At 37.9% G+C, this 21815-nt stretch overlaps 1 protein-coding gene across 1 annotated transcript in view; it reads right to left on the minus strand.

Annotated features, from left to right (window-relative positions):
* Nucleotides 1-643: 643 nt before the first annotated feature.
* Nucleotides 644-21815, minus strand: part of TUBGCP3 (tubulin gamma complex associated protein 3) — a 51982-nt gene continuing 30810 nt past the window's right edge. The window contains exons 9-22 of the mRNA XM_057422393.1: nucleotides 19016-19084; nucleotides 17228-17360; nucleotides 15846-16012; nucleotides 14023-14133; nucleotides 13501-13609; nucleotides 10763-10952; nucleotides 9363-9498; nucleotides 8515-8583; nucleotides 7550-7685; nucleotides 4864-4952; nucleotides 4598-4729; nucleotides 4092-4232; nucleotides 3398-3514; nucleotides 644-1798 (exon numbers count right to left, since the gene is read on the minus strand). Coding sequence (XP_057278376.1) covers nucleotides 1640-1798; nucleotides 3398-3514; nucleotides 4092-4232; nucleotides 4598-4729; nucleotides 4864-4952; nucleotides 7550-7685; nucleotides 8515-8583; nucleotides 9363-9498; nucleotides 10763-10952; nucleotides 13501-13609; nucleotides 14023-14133; nucleotides 15846-16012; nucleotides 17228-17360; nucleotides 19016-19084 — 1758 coding nt within the window. The 3' untranslated portion in view covers nucleotides 644-1639. The remainder of the gene's footprint in view (nucleotides 1799-3397; nucleotides 3515-4091; nucleotides 4233-4597; nucleotides 4730-4863; nucleotides 4953-7549; nucleotides 7686-8514; nucleotides 8584-9362; nucleotides 9499-10762; nucleotides 10953-13500; nucleotides 13610-14022; nucleotides 14134-15845; nucleotides 16013-17227; nucleotides 17361-19015; nucleotides 19085-21815) is intronic.

The raw sequence follows: 21815 nt of genomic DNA on the forward strand, positions 1-21815 counted from the left end.
GTAGTTCTTTCAGACTTTACAAGAACAATATGCTCTCACCACACCCGCAAAACCAGAATACTCCTGCCTGTCAAGTGATCTGTGACCTTGTGATGCCAATGTCGGCATCCCTCATCTTTCCTTCGGCACACAGAGTACCACTGGCTTCAGAGTCCATATTTTCTTACAACTGAATAGCTGCCTGCAAGTACCCCTATGAAGGTAGCTGCACCAGCAGGTCCTTGAAGAGCACTGGGTTAAAAGCCTAATGTGTTTTACTTAAAAGCAAGCACTCCAAGGCCTGCACAGTAACAGGAATCCTCATGTCCAGAGGGCAAACCTGCTACTCCAGAGCTGCAAGTGGGTGCATCGTCCCCACAATGAGAGTTCACTTCCGTCATGACTGAGAGCAGCCTCACCTGCATGGCTTGGGAGGTGCCTCTGCTTCCTGGGGGGTTCAAGCAGAGTAAGGGCAAAAGAGGCCACAGACATGGCTAATCTGAGGGTAACTGTTAATCAATGAACTCCATACAACCCTAAGTATATATACGACTCATATAAAAACCCTATAACAGGTAGGGATTTGTAAAACAATAACCAGAAGCTTCTCCTTTCTTACCCTGTGGAAAAAATCATAATCTTTAAGTTACGAAAAGCAAAATACTTGTTTGAAAGATAATCGTGTTTTTATTTTTCTAAGCTTGCACTTGTGGAACATAATAAATGACCTGATATAATGACAACTTTGCAAAAGAAGAATCCCCCTCTCCCCAACATCTGGACAGCAATATATAAATATTTACAATGAAAAAATAGGGAAGGGAAGAGAATGAAGTCAACATCAGCCAAGTCAGTTTGCTTCTACACATCCTATTCTGAACATCAATTATTTCATTCAATTCAACCTTAACCAACACCTTCCTTTAACAGTACTGAGGCTTTAACTTCATTTTTTAGATCTTATGTGCAACAAACACACTCCTGCTCTGCTTCTATAGTTTTCTCCTGTACAGTAACCATAGAATTTCCCTACTAGATTTTTTCATTTCAGTTTGTTAAGTTTGAAAACAACAAAAAATTAAATAGAAGTTTATGTCTCCTGATACAAAGTTTCTCACACAAACACATCACAACACTGAAAAAAAAAATCCGCATAAAGAAATGCTGTATAGCTTCTTAACAGGGACATTAGATCTGGGTCCTTGTCTGCTGGCTTTAACAAAAGCTCTCTTCAAATAGAACAAGTACATATAGAAAAAATAACCTTCTTATTTTCTTGTTTAAAAATGAAAGGGTGCTTTCTGTAAACAAAAAGATGTGATTTCCTTGACACAGATATAAGTTACAGTGGAGAGAGCTCAGAAAGCTTCAAATTAAATTGGCAACTTTTTAAAAGGATGGTTTAAGAAGTTGGTTGGAAGAGGTTTTATCAGCCCATTTTGTCTGGTAATTCTAGAAATGTCTGTGTAGAAAAAACCCTACTTTTTTTGCTTTCTGCTATACAGTGTCACACAATCACATGACCAAAAAACATGTTGCCTACAGAAATGGTAGACACCGATCACACACAATTTGGTGGTACTATGTCAACACTGATTGCCTTGTCCAACAAGAGGTTCAACATCCTTCGGATACCGAGGTGCAGTCCTTCGCAGTTGTTTCACATATGGGAGCTTCGTCTGCTTCTAGTACCCAGCGATACACGAAGCCTTGGCTCTCTTGCTTTATAATGTTCATTGAAGTCCAATCTAAAGCTAAGAAATCGAAGGCTTTCATCAGAACTGGTTGTCAGCAGGACCAAGAACTGTTGGACGATTCCCTGAAGGAGAAAGAAAAATCAGATATCACTGCTGTGTTTTGCACAGGGATGCCAGGTAGTGCCCAGGCCTGACAATGAGCAGAGGGAATCCAGAAAGGGCAAGCACAAACATTTATACCCAACTGTTAACAAACCAGTTATCATGGATTCATTCTTTCTGCAAAATCCCAGAGCTTCACTATCTTCAAATGTCTGCCATTCACGTCAGTTTCCAGCATGAACAGCTCTGTCTTTCAAGCCACCCCTGCTGTACTCTGCTGGCACCCTCCATCTCACTGAAGGCACCTGCAAGGCAGCTGCCGCTGTGCTGCTGCCCCAGCCCTCCCAGGGCAGCCCCACCATTCAGGATCCCAGGCCAGGACACCATTCAAGACCTGACCAATGCCAACAGGAGACTTCACCTGGTGTCCATGTTGCATCTCAAATGCAGGCCAGATCAGCATTAGACCACTGCTCACTTTACAAATAAAGTATTTGATGTAGGTTATACAGCAGCAAGCAGCACCCCAGCACAGCACAGTATCTGCCAAATAGGGCAGTCAGTGCTACAGACCCAATAGCTAGACTCTATGCATTTGGAGCAGTTCTTAAGTGAAACTTGCACTCAGCATGTGGAAGGCATGCTTCTGGAGCCCATCTTCCTGTTCGGTTCTACCCAAGGAGCTGCAGAAGTTCCACAGCATGCAGGAAAGAAGAGGACTCTGGGAGCATGGGAAGACTCACTTGAAGAGCTCATTCCTCTTCTCCACTAAATACTAACATGAACACACCCACATTCTATGATTCTATAACTAGAGCACCCCATTACTTCCAAAGATGACCAAGGATGGCCAGGGAAATCCTTCATGGAAAATGCATGAAAAACACAAAAAGTAGGGTCCAGGAAGAGAAAGTCCAATCAGGTAAAAGCTACATTGGCAACCTGTGGCAATCCTGTAGGGTATAAAAACTATAACCTGCACTTAATTTGGCTCCATATTCCTCTGAAGGGAGAATTGCAATACTTGGAGCCAGGAGCAAATTCCTCTCAGATTTGAAAGTCCTTGCATCAAAGCTCAGAATCTACACTTCCCTGAAATCTAACAGCTGATTTTTCTGGTGAATGGGAGCTTTTAGAATTAGATATAACACATTAAGAAAAACACAGAATAATTACCACTGAAGAAGACAGCCTGTGCATGTTCACCCAAACAGTTTACCCATCTCAGTGCACTTAAAATTGTTAAGCCCTTAATAAGGACTCTTTCTGTAGTCTTTAATAGCAGTGACTTGCAAAGATGGTGAGAAAAAAAAATGGAATGCAGAAGGATTCTTCTTTTTTTTTTTTCAGATCACACCAGAAGATAGCTATTAGTTCTGTTGCTGAAGGAGAAGTTACATGAAGAGACTATTCCCCTTTGTCACGGGAACATACATGACCAAAAAACCTACTGTTTACTGAGGAACAGTAAATACAGGCTTCTAAGTAAAGAAGCAAAAAATTAAGAACCAAGATCAACGAGCTGCACACATGAATCCAGAAATTGCACCTACTCAATATTTCATTTCTATATATCAAAGCTCATCATCCATAATGAAAAAAAATAATCTAAGGGGCACCTGGTAAAAGTGAGTGAGTATTCGCAGCTGTGAGCACATTTTGGGTATTGAGTCTTGAAATTCTTTCATCCTCCTGCTCTCTTCTTCATCTTCTGATGCAGTTACACCCCACTTTCCCTACAGAGAGAACAAATAAGTTAAGAGGTCAAGTGTCACATGATAAAAATTGATAATTGGTCCAGTTTCTACCCAACTGAACCACATTTATACAAACCATCCACTGCCATAGGAAGCCAAACATGGAGCCTTTAATATTGAAACTATCAGTCCCCTCGGTAGTTGGTACAGCACACGAAAGGAATCTGAGATTAAGCAAGCAGGAAAGTCTCACAGCAGCACTGCCTGTCCCACAGGCTGACAGTAGGAAGGCAGGCATGGAGCTATGGCATTTTCTGCAAAAAGGTTCTGAATATTAAAACCGCTTCTATTTCCTTCTCCTAAAAGAGACCTAGATTTCTCATCCTCCAAAGCTCCCTAGAGAACCTATTGACCTAGAGGTTTTGGGCAAGAGAGAAATGAAAAACACCATTCAGCAGTTTTGTCTGAAATTGCTAGCTATTGCTGATGACTTTAACATTTGTTCCAACAACATCTCAATTTTTGCTGTACCTCTAAATGGTACCTAAAATCTTCCGTACATCAAAGTGTATCTGCCTCAATTAATTTTCATGTTTTAGTCATATTCTTACTGTACCTCAAGCTCACGCTGTTTTTTCCTCTCTTCAAATTGCAATCTCAGCTGCAGCTCCTCCAAAGCAGCTCTGTACATTGCATCTTGGGCATTCTGGAGCTCAATGATCTGATCAAAAACAGCTCGAAGCTGGTTGAGAAGTACCTGTGAGACAAGCAACAAAACAAACAGTTGTAAAGCAAGAGTGTTCTAATTTAATACCTTTCCTCAGAACATGAGTAAATTAAATCTTTTTACACACAGCTCGACAGACTGTTTTGCAAAGCCCTAAGTCAATTGTTGCATGATCACACAGCTTCTTAGGACCAAAAGCAACTGGCCCACATTGCAACAAGTTTTATGATCAGCATCTGTGCTGGGGATTATGTACAAAGCCTACCATAATAAGGTCTTTTACCAGAGAAAGAAAATTTACTTTTCCCCTTGCTTCTGTAACATAAGAGAAGGTGGTTCCTAGCATGTAAGTCAAGATCACAAAGATGCAACCTAATGCAAAGGAGAAGTCTTACCCTGGAATCACTATCCAGCAAGCACCGAGCTATGATTGTGTCTAGAAAAACTTCATGAGCTGCAATGATGTGATCCAAGTCCTGTGCTTGTTGGACCTTGTTCCAGAGTTCATCCCATGAACATTCAAGCACCTGTAGCAATGATTCAGGATTTGGCTGTTTTGATTTTCTAGACAACAAGCTCTTGGAAATTTGAGACACACAACACATACAGAATATTAAAAGTACTTAATTTTTAAGCAACTGATTAGGGGGCTAGCGTATACCTCAAATGTAATGTAATACTGCATTTGATGAATGAAATGGACCATTTCTGATGCCAGAACGTGACACTGATGCAGCACCCCAGAAAGCTCTGTAAAAAATCCAAAGAGATGACATGTTAAAGACCGCCAGGACAGGCAGAGGCATCAAACCAGCTTTTTCTACCAAACAGAATACTTCCATAAAACAGTCACTAATCTTGGATGGTAGAAGCAACACTGGCTGGCAACAGATGAGGAAAGAACATTGCACAATTTACTCCTAGAAAATGTGAGCCAAAGATGACACCATGTGCTCAGACAGTGCTGGAAACTTGCTGAGTATCACAAGTGTAAAAGACCCTCTCAGTCTCAAGAGACCAAAATACAGTTAATGTCCTGTGTGTTCTTTTGGTTGAAAATCTGAGGCCATGGATTTGTAGCTGCTCCTGGGGCCTCCCAAACCTCTTACCATCAGCCTTTAAAACACAGAGTGTATTTTTGCACTACTTGGCTACACTGAGACCAAAAGAGAGGATGGCCCTGACAGCAGTAGGGAATTTGTGGCTCATGTGGTCCAGGTTCAATTCCCTGATCCACAACAGAGACCAACAGGCAAATCACTAATGGCATCAGCTGCTCACCTGTAACAGAGGGGACCACTGTTGTGGAAGGGTAGTATCAAGATTACTATCAACTTGAAAAATTCACTAGAATGAAGATACTCAGCCTTCTGGAATCAGGAAGATAGCCAGACAGAAGACATAATTTCTAAAAACCTGCCAAAGTAATTTGCCATTGCAGACAAGATATGGGACTACTACAAAAGGAATTCTACATTTTTGTACCTTGGGATGTTACAGGACCATCTAATGATCTAAAAAATATTACTGGATACTCTGCTCTTAATTTCTTATGCCTTCGCAGGAAAACTATCCCTAACACATTATGTTGCATCTACTTTAAAAAAGATCAGTAAAAACAACCTCCAGTGTTGGCTAAACAACAGAAATACTTCAGCATTGGTGAGTTGGGTACATCTGTGTTTCTTCTCCCTGATAGGAAAACAGTGAGCTTGGCACTGCTGTCTAGAAGTACTCCTTTAAAGCACTAAAATCGCAGGGTGTTAAGACTTTTTGGGAATTGTGAATAAAGCTATCCTTGAAAGTCAATGCCACTTCTTTGTGGCTGAAAACCAAAAGACCCTGAAGCTGCTTCCTCCTATCAGATACTGTCTTCCATTTGGTGCTTTGTAACTGGAATGGCAAGGTGCTATTTTAGAGGGAAGGAGAAAAAATAAAAGTAAGTTCTACTACTTCTTCAAAAAATGGTGCTGGGGTGAACTCTTCATCTATTTCAGAAAAAATTCTACTCACAGCTTCCAAATTAGACATGGCAGTGAGAAAAAAGGGCTCCTGTCCCTCCAGGCAGAAGGCAGTACAGGTCTTTGTAAACATACTCGCTTTTGTCAGAGCCACAAACCAAGAAATACAAAGCTCAACTCCTTCTGCCAACAACAGCTATAACAGCTTGGCCAGCATTTTGAATGTCTGTGTTACTTTAAACATAGCCAAACCTAAAGGTGACAAGCAAGTGAGCTTTAACCTACCGAACACTGCCCTATGGCAAAAAGCATAAGAAAGGCCTCCCAAGAGGCGGTGGAAGAAAACCCAAACTTCCTCCTGAGAACACAGGAACAAATAAAACTCTAGCTATGGGAGACAGGTCCAGCCTGAAGACCCTCAGGCAATGAGAATAAAATCTGTTGATTGTTAGTCTCAAAAGGAACAGAAAGCAAGAACGGAATAGGCCATTGGTTTCAAGTCAAATACGCACTTATTTGGGGCAGGGAAATGACAGTGAACTAAATCCCATCTCAGAGAAGCAGAAAGGAAACCTAGTCATCACGACAGTTCCAGAGATCAGCCCTGTACACTAGAGCAGACTTTGCGAAAGCTTGTTTCCCAGGGAATTTCTGAGGCCAAGGTGTCCACTCCCACCCACCAAACAGTTCCTTACAATAAATACATAAATATATCTTTGTAAATATTACTATGCCATAAAGAAGCATAACCTTCAATAGTTTTTTTAATACTGAAATTAGGTAGGTAAAAAAACAAACAAACAAGAGTGCGCCAGTACAGATGCTTACAAATATGACTTATATTCTCAGCTGAGAAATAGGATCAAAAAGTCCCAGTCCATTAGACATACACTAATGCCACTATAATTAAGAGCTTTCCTATTTCTTCTCACACATTTCTCTTCTTAGCCTCCTCTGTTCTTAGCTAAACAAAAGCACAGGGAATGAGTGAAGGTAAAACTAGTAAACTCAGAAGTGTGCATGTGTGAGACTTATTCCAGCACAAGAAAGGGGACGACACAAGTTACAGATAGGAAGTTAACAAGGAAGATGAATAAAGGTGATGGAAGAGTAAGGGTATTCTTCCAGAATGGGATGTTCTATCTCCTCACTGCTACAAAAAGTCACAACCAAGGACTACGTAGAACGAACAGGAAACTTCCATTTACAATAATGTTATTTTATCTTCATCATCATCTCCCATTAAGCAGTCAGTCAAGAGGAGCAATAAAACATAAAATTAATCTGTCCCAAGAGACCTTTTCCCCCCCCTCTTAACAGTTTGAAATAAGATGTAGTCATCTAAATCCAGTTTACAAGTATGTCATCCATTTGGGCCTCTCTCACCTGGTATACTTTTCAGAAGCTTTGCATTGCACATGTGCCCTTTCCATATATCAGTAAGAATATATTCCATTCGCTTTGCTCTCCAAAGAAAATTAAATACTCTTAGATAGTGGCTCATGCACTCACGTGTAAATACCTAGAAATTTAAAAAAACAAAACCAAAAACATAACGGTACAAATTTAATAGACTTACTGTATATTCTGAAGGACCAAGAACCTCACCACAGTCCATCTTATCTGACCCATGCAGTCTACTGATAAATACTGACAAAACGAGAACCCTGTATAACCCAGAGCTTTTGGAAAGATTCCCCCTCATGGGCTGAACTGAGTTACCTAATATTCAAGCTGGCACAAGGCACTGCAGGAAGTGTAAGAAGAGGTGAACGTGACAAGGCCTAAACATTGTGCTCTTTCCGAACTACATATGAAAATTCCTTCTGCTGGTCAGACTCACGTTTTGATGTCCTGTTTTTTAAAAAATAGAGGTTCTTTACAGAAGCTAAATGCATTCTGATCAATAGTGCAGTTATTTTCTCAGTAGTTCTAATGAACACTACCTATCAAATTTAATTTAGACAGTACAAATAGGTTCTCCTCAAAAACATTCTTCAGTTCCTTGCAAATTATCTCAAATTAGTAGCTACAAAATAGTAATGATGGGAGAAGAGGAGCACTCCATTTATTAAGTACTTGCTAAAATCTCTGCTGGAACAAATGAATTACTGATTTTCAGTAATTATTGTTTTAAATGTAGCTTTTCAGCACTCATGGTTAATTTATAAGAACTGAGATTTTTAGCTCAACTGTTTATACAGTGGGTGCATCCCAGATGAAAAAAAAAGTCTCTCTGATCGCACACTCCAGAATAAAAGAAGGTTATTTCAATCGAAAAAAGAAATATTAAAAATTAGCAATTCAATTCAGTATCCGAGATGTTCACAGACAGCAGTATATGACGTTACCGTTGCTATTGGCCCATCAACATGATAGTCCAAGCTGAAGACATCCCATCCAGTGTCCCCAGGAGACACCTGTATTAAAAAGATATGCTATTTTAATGTATAATCAGAGCATACGAATGATGAAAAAACAGCTCTTGCTTACACTTCCATCTTCCACAGCCTAAGAAAAAACAAGGATCCGTATCAATACAAGATACAGATCCTTCTTGAAAGTAGTAGATTAAGCAAAAATGAATCAAAGTTTGACACAAGGGTGGGATTCATCTCATTCAAATGCTGATATGGTAATGTCGATGTTTTTCTACTGGAGCCAGTAAAGGAAATGAAGGGAAGGAAAATTTCTTAGACAAGACTCAGCCTAAGGTATAGACTTATTTTAGATGCTACAGTTCATCAGCAAATTCCCACCAATGGGACTGAAGCTTTTTCATGAACTTAAGTTTCTTACCAGAGATCACCTTCATAAAATGCACTTAAATTGCTTCACTCCTTGTAAATTACTGGTGACAGAGACCACCCCTAGATTCTTGTAGAGGCAACAGTAGTATGAGCTGTTTGCAGAGCCTCAAACTGGGTCCACCAGCATCCCTTACTGCTAGACCCAAAATGCTTAACTTTGTATTGCCAGTGAAACAGCTGTAAACCCACAGCTCGAAATACAGACAATAGGTAGGAAGTAGGAAAAGAAGAAAAGACTTATTAAATTAAGTTTACATAATTCAAAGTAAGACTTCAGTGGAAAGGGAGGGGGAAAATGTATTTAATATATATACATATTAAAATTTTCATATCGATTTCTGCATTTATACACACAAAGAGGTCAGGTGAGTCACCATCATGCAACAGACCTCCAGAAGTCGAACATCCAGTCGTTTGAGAATTTCAGGATTATCAAACTGGGCATTAGTTGCCCTCACTGCTGTTTCAAGGATTCCAGTTAGATTATGCTGATATAAGGTTGTAGCTGGTCGGGCGAGCTCTGGCCTGGTGGTTACGAAACAAACAGTTATGGCACATTACTGAGATATTCTGCAGCAACAATTTGGTAATAACTGCAACACACAGTGAAACACTTTCTGACAGACTTTCAAAACCTCTCATATTACTTTTTGTCTTAACCACAAAGAAAATCAATGACCAAAATACTTGAGCAGAATATGTCTATTAATATGCAGATATACATCTGAACATCAGCATGAGGAGTAACTTTATCCTCATTTAATGCCAATAATCTGAAATTACTAAGATTGCTAGCATAACTACTCTGTAATTTGAGTTGCATTCATATCTAAAGTGAGCCAGATTGCACCATTAATACAACAAACCAATAATTTAATTTCAGTTTTGAGAGACTTGCTGATAGCCATCTCAAGGCTTAGAAGTGTTGGCAGAATTACACAAACCCACACCCTCTAGGTAACTTAAACTTTCTCAAGAATTGCAACATACAAGTACCCTGCACTACTACTCTCCCCTATGACCAGTACTGGAAAGTCCCTGACTGCTGCTACCTCAAATGTAATACTGGCTCCACAATCCAAATCTATTCTGCTTCACAGTAATTTTCACCTTAAAAAGCATAGTCATGTCACCAGACAATATTGATTTTGACTCATAAACAAGTTAATAGAAGGTCTATTACAAAGCTTTCTAGACAAGGGAAAGCTTTATAAAGGACATTTTTGACGGACTAAGCATTGTCAGTAGCACCATCATGTAAAAGCAGTGAGATTCAAATATATTTCAAAAACTGAAACTGACAGTTGCGGGTGCACTGGACTGTTTAAAATTAAAACAAAGACTGGTGAGGCATCAATTAAATTTTTAAAAATGCATTGAGTGGTGTTGACACAATGTTTTGGACCAAACACCTCCAAAATACAAAAGCCTAACATTGACATCAAAGGCAACAGAACTTTTCTGCTTAAACTTGCTGACAGGAGTGAGAGAAGTGCTAACATCTGTGAGGCTGTCACAGGGTCAGTGCAAAGGTATCTATATTAGTCTAACTTTTCAAGACAATCTGAAATAGTACCATATATACTTCCTACCAAAAAGGAAGAATAAAGTTTCAGCCTCAGGGTCAAAGAACTTAGATGCAAAATAGAGTATAAAAGTTGTTCAATTAAACCTTTGAATAATAAGATACTTAAAGGGTCCTCTTCCAAAAGTAAAACAGTTTCTGTGCTGATCATGTGCATTTGCAAGCACCAGAAATTTAACACAATTAACCTTCCTACTTTCTTACTTGAGTAAATCCATTAAATGCCTGATAAAGTCTCCTTGACCAAGTAGTAAGTATCGCCTCATGGCCTGCATATGTTCCAGTAAATTGTACTTTTTATTGAGAACATCCAGCAGGTATTTGCTGGTCTCAAAATAAGCTGCATCAATTTTCTCTTGAAATGCATTTTCCAGATCTGTGAACAAATCAGCAGCTAAAAGGAAAAAAAAAAAAAAAATAGAGTCAAAATCAGTAGTTTTTCCAAAATGGAGGCAAACAAACTTTGGAATTGAAACATACAAGAAGATAAATTGTTATTTATTCTGATCCACTGTATTATATAAAACCAGACTACATAGCCAAAGCAAAAGCAAGTCTAAAGCAGCCCATACATCAACATTATTGCTTTTAATCTCCGTCCAGCTCCTGTAATTTCCAATAAGAGCTAATGTTATTTCATCACTTTTCTTCAGCTTGCTGAAATACTGCAATTTACAGAACCAACTAATTTGAAGGAGCTATAAACTCATAGGGAAAAGCTTTCCGGGGACTGGGGGGAGGGGAATCTAAATCAAAAGCCACTTCTAAGTGTGTGTGTGTGCAGAAATCAAAGAATCAGTCAGAACACTTAACAGAAAAGAATTCCCAAGTACAAGTCGGAATGAGGAAGCAGGCAATATGCTTGTGTTATCTGGGGGACAGCCAGCAACCTTATGTTTTCTTCTTCACCTTTAATACATGGCAATTTGGGGGCAGAAAGTAGGACACTGCCCCTTACTAGGAAGTGTATTTCACTCTTCTTACAACTACAAGCTTATCAAGAGAGGCGCTGCAATAAGACCGTTACAAGATAGCAGGAAGTGTGACCTCTTCAGGCAACATGAAGCAAAACCCCTAAATACTGGACTGTCAACTATTGCGACTCAAACCTTCCTAAGCATTAAAGGATATATTCCCACTTTCAACGATTTTTAATTGAACAACTATTGCTCTACAGGTAAAAAAATGAAGATTCATGTACCAAATTAGCATAAGACATTGCACTGCCGGCTCCAGGATTAGTTTCAACTGGTTGTTTGTTTTTTTTTAATTAAAACCAAGTTTTATGTTCTTCTGACGAGACTCAGTCTCAATTAATAATGCACTTTTAAACTGAAGAAATAAACAGTGGCTGTAATAAAGAAGTCACTCTTTAACGAGGGAAACCTCACAAGGTCTGGTTCAATGACATTCCCAGCGTTTTCCTAACTCTCATTCAGTACCCTGTGAAGTTCAAAAGGAAACTGGGGACACGTGAAAATTAAGGTTCCAAGGCAAATAAATTAAAGAAATAAGAAATACAACCAAACCCATAAAATGTTCTGATTTAAAATGAGAAAAAGTATTCAGGTTGGCATCCTAGCTTCCATCATCTTAGCATAAATAATTATCTGAATGGACTCTCAGGATACTGTCAGATGGCACAAACAAGGATGACAGTATGTATTTCCAACATCACTGACACAGAATGTTCTTTTTGGATTGAATGGGTAAAATGCCCTGAACACAAGTGCAGTTTTGCACAGAATTAAGGCAGTGCAATACTGTGAGGCATTTAGGGCGTAGACTGTAAGCTCCGCACATCTTCAGCACACTGCAGATATAGTTGATAACATCCACTTCTAAAACTACACTTCTGTCTAAAACGGGTATTCTCAGCACTTAAGATCGCGTACTTGCTTTGAAGCTCTCGCTCCCTACATAACAGGGAACCTGTATTTGCGTAGATCTTCTGTTCAATCAGGGAGAGAAACAAGTGCAAATTAAAAAAAAAATACTGGAAAAGCATAGCCACAACCACTATGTAAAGTGGTGGAAGTAGTGCAGCAAAAGAATGTTTTTTGCCTTTTTTAGGAATGGCTGATGAGATGATGGTTCAAATGCATTTACAGCCCTTATTCACTTAATCCTGACCCTTCTCTGCACTTTAAGCTCATCTTTCACTAGGCAAGCACTGTACATGGTACAAAAAAATCAAACTATTAGATGAAAAATTCTTGCAGATATGAATGGGATTTTGTTATTAGAACATTTTTCATGGAGGTACTCACGCTAAAAATCCATGCTGTGAAGAGTTAATATAAAAACTAACCCAAGGTTAATCAGGGGACAGAAGCAACAGACATGTGACAATTCACAAAACTAAGCTTCATAGTTATATATAATAAAGTCATATTTGAGTACAGGAATAACAGAAAAGATATAATTTTACTAACCTTCCACATATTCAATTTTCTTCAGACAGATCATAGTGGTAGAGGGTATTTACAGAAAGGCTTCTGTCCTGACTCTTTTTACTGTTTATTTTCTTACTGGCAACTAATTGGTTATTTAAAATTTTTTAATCACAGAATTAATTCAGTACTATTATGGAATCAAATAATGAAGTATATTTGATGAGAAGTAACAAGTACCAAATTCTTACTGTAGCACTCAAGAACATCCCTGCTCCCACCCCAGCTTTCTCAACAAAAGCCAGGTGAAGGCAGACTGCTTCCTGAATGTTTGCATTCAGAAACCTAGCACATTAACAACCACCCAGCAAACCTATCAAATTACACATGTGTAAAATACAAGTATCTATTAAAATACCTATGTTTTATGGCAGGTGGGACTTTTCTAGTCCTTTCCACCTCACTATCCAAAAGGTCAATTTACAGTCTAAACCACGTATTGTAGACCTCAGTTCAAAGGGAAGAAACTGACTAACACTGATACTCTACCATCTTTTGACGACTCTGCAGATTTTGCCACAGCAATCATCTTTGTGGATGGAGTTTGATCATGACAAACTTGATGCAAGAAGTTTATGGATTTTCCTATTAAAAGGACCTGAAAAAAAAGTGATTTGTATAAAGGAAAACAAAACAAAAATCCCCAAGAAAACAAACAAATCACCAAACAAAAAAGCAAATCACCAAAATCACAATCACCAAAACAGGGTATTTTGTCATCTTTCTGTGCTCTTAGCTTCACAATGCCAACCACAGCAGTCCAGGACTCATATGCTAACACAGAGCAGTTTTAAACACAAACCTCTTCCCAACCCCCTTCAAATCTCCTTAAACAAAATTTATCAGTTAAGGAATTGAAAGGAGAAATAGTTTTCCAGTCTTCCTCAGCACATAATTCCAAAATTCTTAAGACTATTATTTATTTTTAAATTTGGTCTCCATTTTTTTTTTTAACAGAAGCAGCAGCACAGTGTGAACAAATTATCAGAAGATTAACTTTTGAATTCATACCTTTTTTGACTGCTCCATTGTAATAAAAGAAGGAATCATTGATTTCCTCAAAGTGTATTTGTCATGCCACAACCGATCAGTTTTAACTGCAGGATCTGAAGCTACAAAAAACTGTAGATCAAAATAAATATTAAGAACAAAAATGTAAACTCTCTCCCCCTAGTATTTAATTTCTGTACTCAGAAATCTCCTCTGTAGGTTATGAAACCTTGACTACCTCAGGGTGAAGTGTACTAGCTGTAAAACATCCACTATAAAATACAGAAGCATATGGCATTTTCTTAGTTATACAGTTAGCGTAGGAGATAAAGCTCAGAATATAATATAATTTTATTTTACTGGTTCTATTTTTACTCGGGTCCCTTTAGATTTCCTTCTATTTTTACACACGCAGAATTCACAGACTGAATCACAGAATCACAGACTGGTTTGGGCTGGAAGGGACCGTAAAGATCATCAAGTTTCAACCCCCTGCCACAGGCAGGGACACATAGAATATAATCATAGAATAGTTAGGGTTGGAAAGGACAACTGAGGAGTTGCAGAGAAAAACCCAAAACAAACCCAAGACCAAGAAAGCCTGCAATTGAACTGATGATAACTCCACACAAGAGAATACTTTCATTAGTAAGAAACTCAAAATATGTGATTAGTTTTGTTAAAACGATGTGTATATTGATTCTGTCCTCATCCTGTCAAACAAGACACCCATTTTTCAACAAGAACTTTTTTTTTTCTCCAAATACCATTTCCAATAAGTACGGTCAATTGTCTTTGTTCAAAAACCTTGTCGATGGAATGAAAATTGTATCCATGTCCAACAGTGATCTTCAGTATTAAGAATGTTCTTACAGTGAACATATAAATTTTTAAACAAAGTTGAAAGCTAGTAAATGACGTAGAACCCCTAAAAGAGAGCACCTCACATATCTGAGGAACAGCTGGGAAAACAAGTAAAGTCTCTTTCATGCTTCTAGCCGTAGAGATTTGTAGACAATTTACACAAGTCTCTAATGCTGACCTTAAAAGATCAGCTGTGGGTGATATTTGTACTCATTTTAAATTTGACCTAGATAGACAGTTTCAGAAGGCAAACAGCATATTTCATACTCAAAGTTACTCAGATGTGTCTCAGAAGGGCTCAATTCATTTAAAAAAATGATCCTTTGGCTTCTTGGATCCCAAAAATGTCCCTTTAACAAGACTGTACTGATTGGAGATAAGAAGAATAATCCAGAGAGCTTAAAAAGGCATAAAAAAAGTTTTACGAAGAAAAAGGACAGTTACTAGAACTTGCTGTTACAGAAGCCACAACAAGTAACTCTACAGAGTTTATAGAGGAACTCTGGAACTGTAAACCTCCTCCACCCAATTTGACAAACTGAAGCCATTTATGAAGCCAAGGATAACAGTATGTAGTCACAATAGAATATTCTTAACTTTATTTCAAATATAAGGCTTGCATTCTAATAACTTACAAAGAACTCTGCATACATTACTGATGTTACACTAAGCAAGAAAAGATAGAAAGATGACTTTCTCTCTCTGTAGAAGCATCTATTGTTAGACCACCATTCTGCCTCTACTAAACAGACACAGGATATGACTCACTGAGACAAGATACTGCACCACCGCAACCTCCAAATATCACACTGACTGTATCCATGAAGAGAGTCATGTTGTTATTGTATATATTACTTACTCATATGCCATTCATTTCCATCACAGTCTACTTTTCAAATTCTCTTCTACGCTTCCCACAGATTATACTCCCACAAAGCAAACGAACAAAGATCAACTATTTATTGTATCACATACATTACCTCATGGTATGTATCCTCCAGCTCTCCATCATAAATCCAGCGATAAAGGAAATTCAGTACAGGATGGGATACTAGGCCAAGAATGTGCTGAACGAGAGATCTCATGTAGGGGTCTCCTGTTTTAGTGTAGGCATGGACTGCTGAGGCTAGTTCACCACCTTTTCTCCCTGTGTGATTATAGAGGAGAGGAAAAGAAATGCGTGAAGGAAAGAATATACACACCACACTAAAACATAGCAGCCACTGATTTCAGCTAGTTATACGTTATTCAGAGCTTGCTGAACAGCAATTCTAAAATGTAGGAAAAGTATACTTTTTAATGTTGACAGGGAATTCCAAGGTTTTAAGGCATGAATTATTAATTGCACTGAAGCATCAAGCAGAGTTCTCTGACACCGTATTCTGTCTACTTTACAGTGCTTGAAGGAATGTAAATTTCAAGGCATCAGATCACACACAATGGTTGACTTCAAGCTACTTTTCTTCCCCTACCAGAATAAGGCTTAAAGGAGCCTTAGTACATTTTCCTTCTGTCCTGTACCTGACCCTGTCTTAGATGTTCTGTGTGCATACATGTACACAAAGACATCTTTCTGGCTTCTTGGTAGAAGAAATTTCATAAATGTCTTAAAAGGAAAGCCCACTTTCTCTCTCTCCCTACCCGCCTCCCCCTCCAATTGTTACCAATTCCAATAATGAAGGTAAAACAGATCGTTTAATCAGAAAAATCTTACATGACAAATGCTTTTTTTACAAAGAGCAACAATCTCCATTTATTTTTAAAGACAGCAGAGAAGTACCCTCAGAGCGAAGCATAGCCTATAGGTAAGTTACTGGCCAAAGTTTTGGTCAGCTCCAACACCACTTCTCAGCATTTGCAGCCATCCACTACTGGCGGGTTTGTAAAGTTTTGTTGTTCCACTTGAACCTGCAGACAGGTTGCAAATGACTCCTATATGCCATCATTCACAGAGGAACAGCAAAATACTCATACACAGTGAAGAGACTAAGCCAACCATTTCATAATGTACTGGGGCGGGGGGGTTAACAGTGTAACATTCTCTGAAAGACGATTAAAATTGAAAACAGCATGAAAAGTGTCTGCTTAAAATCTGAAGGATTTCTCAAGCATGTTCTAGTTTAAAAAAAAAAACAAAAAACAAAACCCAAACAACCAAAACAAAAAAGTCTAAGTGTACCAAAACAACACTATAATTCATCAGGTTTTCACTTAAACTAAAAGAGGAAAAACGCCCTGGCTTACCTACTTAAAATTTAAAAAAAAAACACAGGAGTAATATTACTGATATCTACCTTTGGCATGCACAACCACTCAAAGTTACATAACTTCCCCAGAAATATTAAATTCATGTTGAACAGACCTTGACAGTGATCAACAAGCGCTGCAAGGGTCTTTAACCTTATTTTAGGATCATATGTCCAGACTAGAAGCCGGCGAAGTGTTAAACTGCTCTCAAGTCCCAAATTCACGCCCTGATCATCTTCCAATTGCAACTGATCAAATTAGAAACAGAAAAACATATCAAGGAACAAAGCTGGCAAATCTGAAGCAGAACTAATGTTTCATACTTTATGTTCTGAAGTTAGCTTTTTATTTGAAATTCCCAGTATTATATGCTCTCTCATTAAATCATTGAGCCAAAACCCAAGAGCCACATGAGTGGAAATAGAGAATCAAATGAAGGTGAAAGGACAGAGACACATGGAAGTTTAATAGGGCCAACAGAGCACAAAGGTCAAGAACGTTAAGGAAAGCGAGGTGACAGTCATAAAAGAAGAGCAAGGGAAAAGAGAGCAGAGATCCCGAAAGACAGCAAATATTAGGCAAAGAGATGCTCAGAAAAAAGTAAAGAAAAACATCTAAAGGAAAGGAAGGGTGTAAGAGGTAGTTTTTATTACTGCACAGCCAGCTTCTTTTAGTTCAACATGGGATGAATTTTGTTCAAAGTCTTCCTCCAGAAGCCATCAGAACTTAAGTGAACTACAGAGTGAGATTAAGAAATTGCTGCTATTGAAAGAAAAACCAATAAAAGAAAAAATTTGTCACAATGTGACTACCATGAATCTTACAACACCATGGAGAAGGAAAGCCAAACATTTGCATCTGAGATGTAAATGTACCTTTCATACAAGTACCACTGGGGTAAGCAGGATAAGAACATAACCCAGGAATACAGAAGCAAGTTTCTAGAGCAGTCCAAGCAGATAAACTGTTAGAAAAGATGCTCTATTTCCTGGATGCAATAACCAATACACTTCATGCTTCCACATTTAGCACATATCAGTTAAGATTAGCGTTATCCACATTAAGCTCATCCTTAAAAACAGTTACATTTATTAGCTTCTGGATGCTCCTGAGTCCATGTTTGTTTTTTTTGTTTGTTTGTTTCAGTTTGTTTGTTTGGAAATTGGCAATGGTAAGAGATATATAGAGCAAAACCCGCCCCTTATCTTCAGGGAAGATATAGTACCCTTACATCACTCAGGGAAACTCTAAGGCAGAACCATGTTTCAGGGAAGATCTGAAGACATAAAGTCACGGAGAGAAAGACAATACTGAATCCTTTCATGAGATTATTGCCATGTATTACTACGCCAGAACTGCTAACCGGAACCGCAGCTGACAACAGCTAAGCTGGCAGCCTGTATGATCTCCCACATACAAGAATGCCGCATGTGCTCAATTCCAAGACAGTTTCTACATGTTTTCAAGTAACTAAATGTCCAGTTTTGTAAACAAAGAGTCTTTCCAAAATGTAGATTTTTTTCCCCATCACTTTTTAAAATAAAAGTGACAAGTTACCAAGTTCACCTCTGGGTAATCTAGCAAAAGTCTTGAAAATGCTGACTTCTTTTTTTAAAGATAATTATGAACATAAGAAATGCCATCCTCTGTCAGAAACTTGGCTAGATGAACTATTGCTCTATCTCTAAATGACATATTATATTAATTGCTTATGTAATGTATTATTATTACAAATATTATTACACATAACAGTGATTTCTACGAGAAAAATACTCATGTCACAGAGAATCGTGTTCACTGTCAATAGAAACCACTGTGCATCTTTCTCTAGGTATACCTTTAAGGGGATATTCAGATAATGTAAATCAAAATAAGAAAGTTAAATAAGAACCACTTAACTTACTTGAGAATGTAAAACAGACAGAAGTCGGTAGTATTCTTTAAGTTCCTGATGTAAGGCTGCACAAAAACTCTGAGAAGAGAAAAAGAAAAAAAAAGGGGGGGGGGGGGGGGAATCAGAAAACACCTTTCTGAATAACTTAGATATAACTTTTATCCTATCATTGCCCTGTGAATGTAGTTAGAAACTTCCTAAAAGGAATCAAGCTACAAGTTTCAGCACAAAAGCCAACTCTCAGAAAATTCACCAATGTGTAAGCGCTTCCCTAAGAGATGCACAGACCTTTTCTAAGGATATATACACATTGTCAAGTGACTTTCTGTTTCTTGCTGTCTTAATTCTACCAACAGACTAAACTATAACTCTCCAAATAGATGTATCATCTCAATAAATACATTAATAACTACCACAGGATATGAAAATCATAACATGACCCAGAAGAAATTTTCTTAACAATTAGGCAAAATATAGTATGTCATAAAGTAATAGAGTTTCAATTTCAGGAAGGCCTCTAATAACAAAACATGGAAGTGAGGATGTAATCATTATATTTACAATACAGACTACATGACTTGAACAAGAAAACACAGTGCTCATAAAAGAACACTCCCAGTAAGTGCTGCTGGATCAGGAACTCTAGATTTTTGGCATTTTATCAACTGACAGTTGTATATGATTTGATTCTTCATTTGACACAGAAGAAATGACTGAGTGTATCCCAAGAAATATGTCAAACAGGCAGAAATTAACAGGCCTGAACTACTGGTTCTTTGTAAAACAAATCTAAGCACAGCTACATTGGGTTGTTTAAAAATAAAAATAGAGGTAGATTTTAAAAACTATTCCTGAAAGAATACTTGTTCAGTAACAGATAGTTTTCCACAGTTTGGGGTCCTGGGGTTTTGCTTTGTTTCTGTAATGCTCTTAACCTAACATACAGACTAAAAAAATATCCTGCAACACAGTTTCTAAAACAATTAAAATTAGGCCTCATTAATTTTGGACCGAGTTAAAAATCTTCGGCTTTCAGCACTTTGTGGCGATTTGTGGGTTGTTGGTTTGTTTGGTTTTTTTTGGGGGGGGGGGTGCTGTATGTTTTCCTTTTCTGAAGGATACTCCCATACACAAACTTATTGTTCAGAACTGATTTCTTAACAAATTCTCAGCTAACAATTTTGATATCTGTATGAATGGACTTTTGTTAATAGGCAATTCCCCAGGACTTTTGCCCTCAACCCTTTCTGAAATGATCACAATCAAAGTAATTTGGAAAACATAAGGAAAACCTCACAAAAAGAACCCAAGAGCTGAAGTAAAATATTTACTGACTTGAGTATGTACAAGACAGAAATCATTACTACAAGCACAAGTAGAAAATAAATCTTCATTCCTGCTAAGAGGCTAAGAAGCCTGGGGGGAGGAAAAACCCCAAACCCAAATGACGAAACCATTAACCTTGCCATTACATCCGTTTGAAGGAAAGAGGGTTCCTTTCTTCAAGTCAACATCATAAAATAGAAAGACATTTGAAATTCATTTTATTCCAGAAGATACTGAAGGGCAAAAAGAAATCTCTTTATGTGTAACTCCACTTTTCATTTCTTCTCACTTGCTTCTTCAGTACATTTTTGAACTTATTAAAGTAGCACTCGCCAAGATAGAGGGCAGAATACAGCCTCCAAGAAAACACTGAAAGGCACCATACATCTCAAAAAGTGAGAACAGTAATCAACGACTTTAGTAGCCAAAAGGAATTAGGATCTAACTGGCCTGGAATTAGGATCTAACTGGTCTCTGAACTTTCCAGAGATGCTTTAGGAGTTAAAATTTACATCCAGTGCCAATTCCTGCACAAAAATTACAGATATTTGTTTCCCAAACTGCTACGGAAAACTGGACATTATCCTAGAATTCTGATTTGGTCTACAGCAGAAGAGAATTCAGGAAGGAAACAGAACACTTGTTCAACAGAAAAAAAAAGATGCCCACTACCTCAACTGGATCTGAATTGCAAAATGTCAAAATATAAGGCACTTCATTGCCGATTTTTTTCTTTTTTTTCTTTCTGAGGAGAAATTAGATACTAAGCAGTAAAGACAGAAGAAAATGTTAAAGTGTAGCATAGTGTTACATCTCTACTCCTAATAATCATCAATACATGATTAATTTGCATAGTAAAAACAGTCACCAGAATCATAACAAAAAAGGTGACAGACATCTCATCCTACACATGGTTTAAACAGGGGTTTACACAAGCATTCTTTTAAAACATTATGCCAAAGATGCTTTAGAAGGCACAACACATTCTTGTGCTCAATTCTTAATGTACAGTGTGCAATACCTGAAATTGTCAGCTATAAAAGCCATGAACAACAATGGTATATAATCTTTTTACCCAGATACTGACAGCAGGAGTAGAATATGTTTTTATTTGTACACTCATGTCCTAGAAATATATATGAAAGTGCTTGCCTCAAGCAAAATTAACAGCTTTAGAGCTATGCAGATTCGGCAAACTAACTGCACAGCCTTCTGTACAGGAACTGAAATCTGCATATAGTAGCTAAGACATTGCACATTTAAATTCACTGAAGAATTAAAGTTCTCCCCTTACTGTAAACTTGAAAATTAAAGCCAGAGACAGTAAAAATAAGCATAAGCAGGAAGCTACTAGATAAAGAATTAGAAACTTCACTCAGATATAAGGGGAGAGTCTGAAGAAAATGCATATACAGTAGCAATATCATATAAAACATGGAAATTAGCATTGGATCACTAGAAAAATAATTAATTATATTGTAAC

This window comes from Pezoporus wallicus, unplaced genomic scaffold (genome assembly GCF_028554395.1).
Source record: "Pezoporus wallicus isolate ANWC-B61680 ecotype Strahan unplaced genomic scaffold, APGP_CSIRO_Pwel_v1 contig_5785, whole genome shotgun sequence".
Classification (NCBI taxonomy): domain Eukaryota; kingdom Metazoa; phylum Chordata; class Aves; order Psittaciformes; family Psittacidae; genus Pezoporus; species Pezoporus wallicus.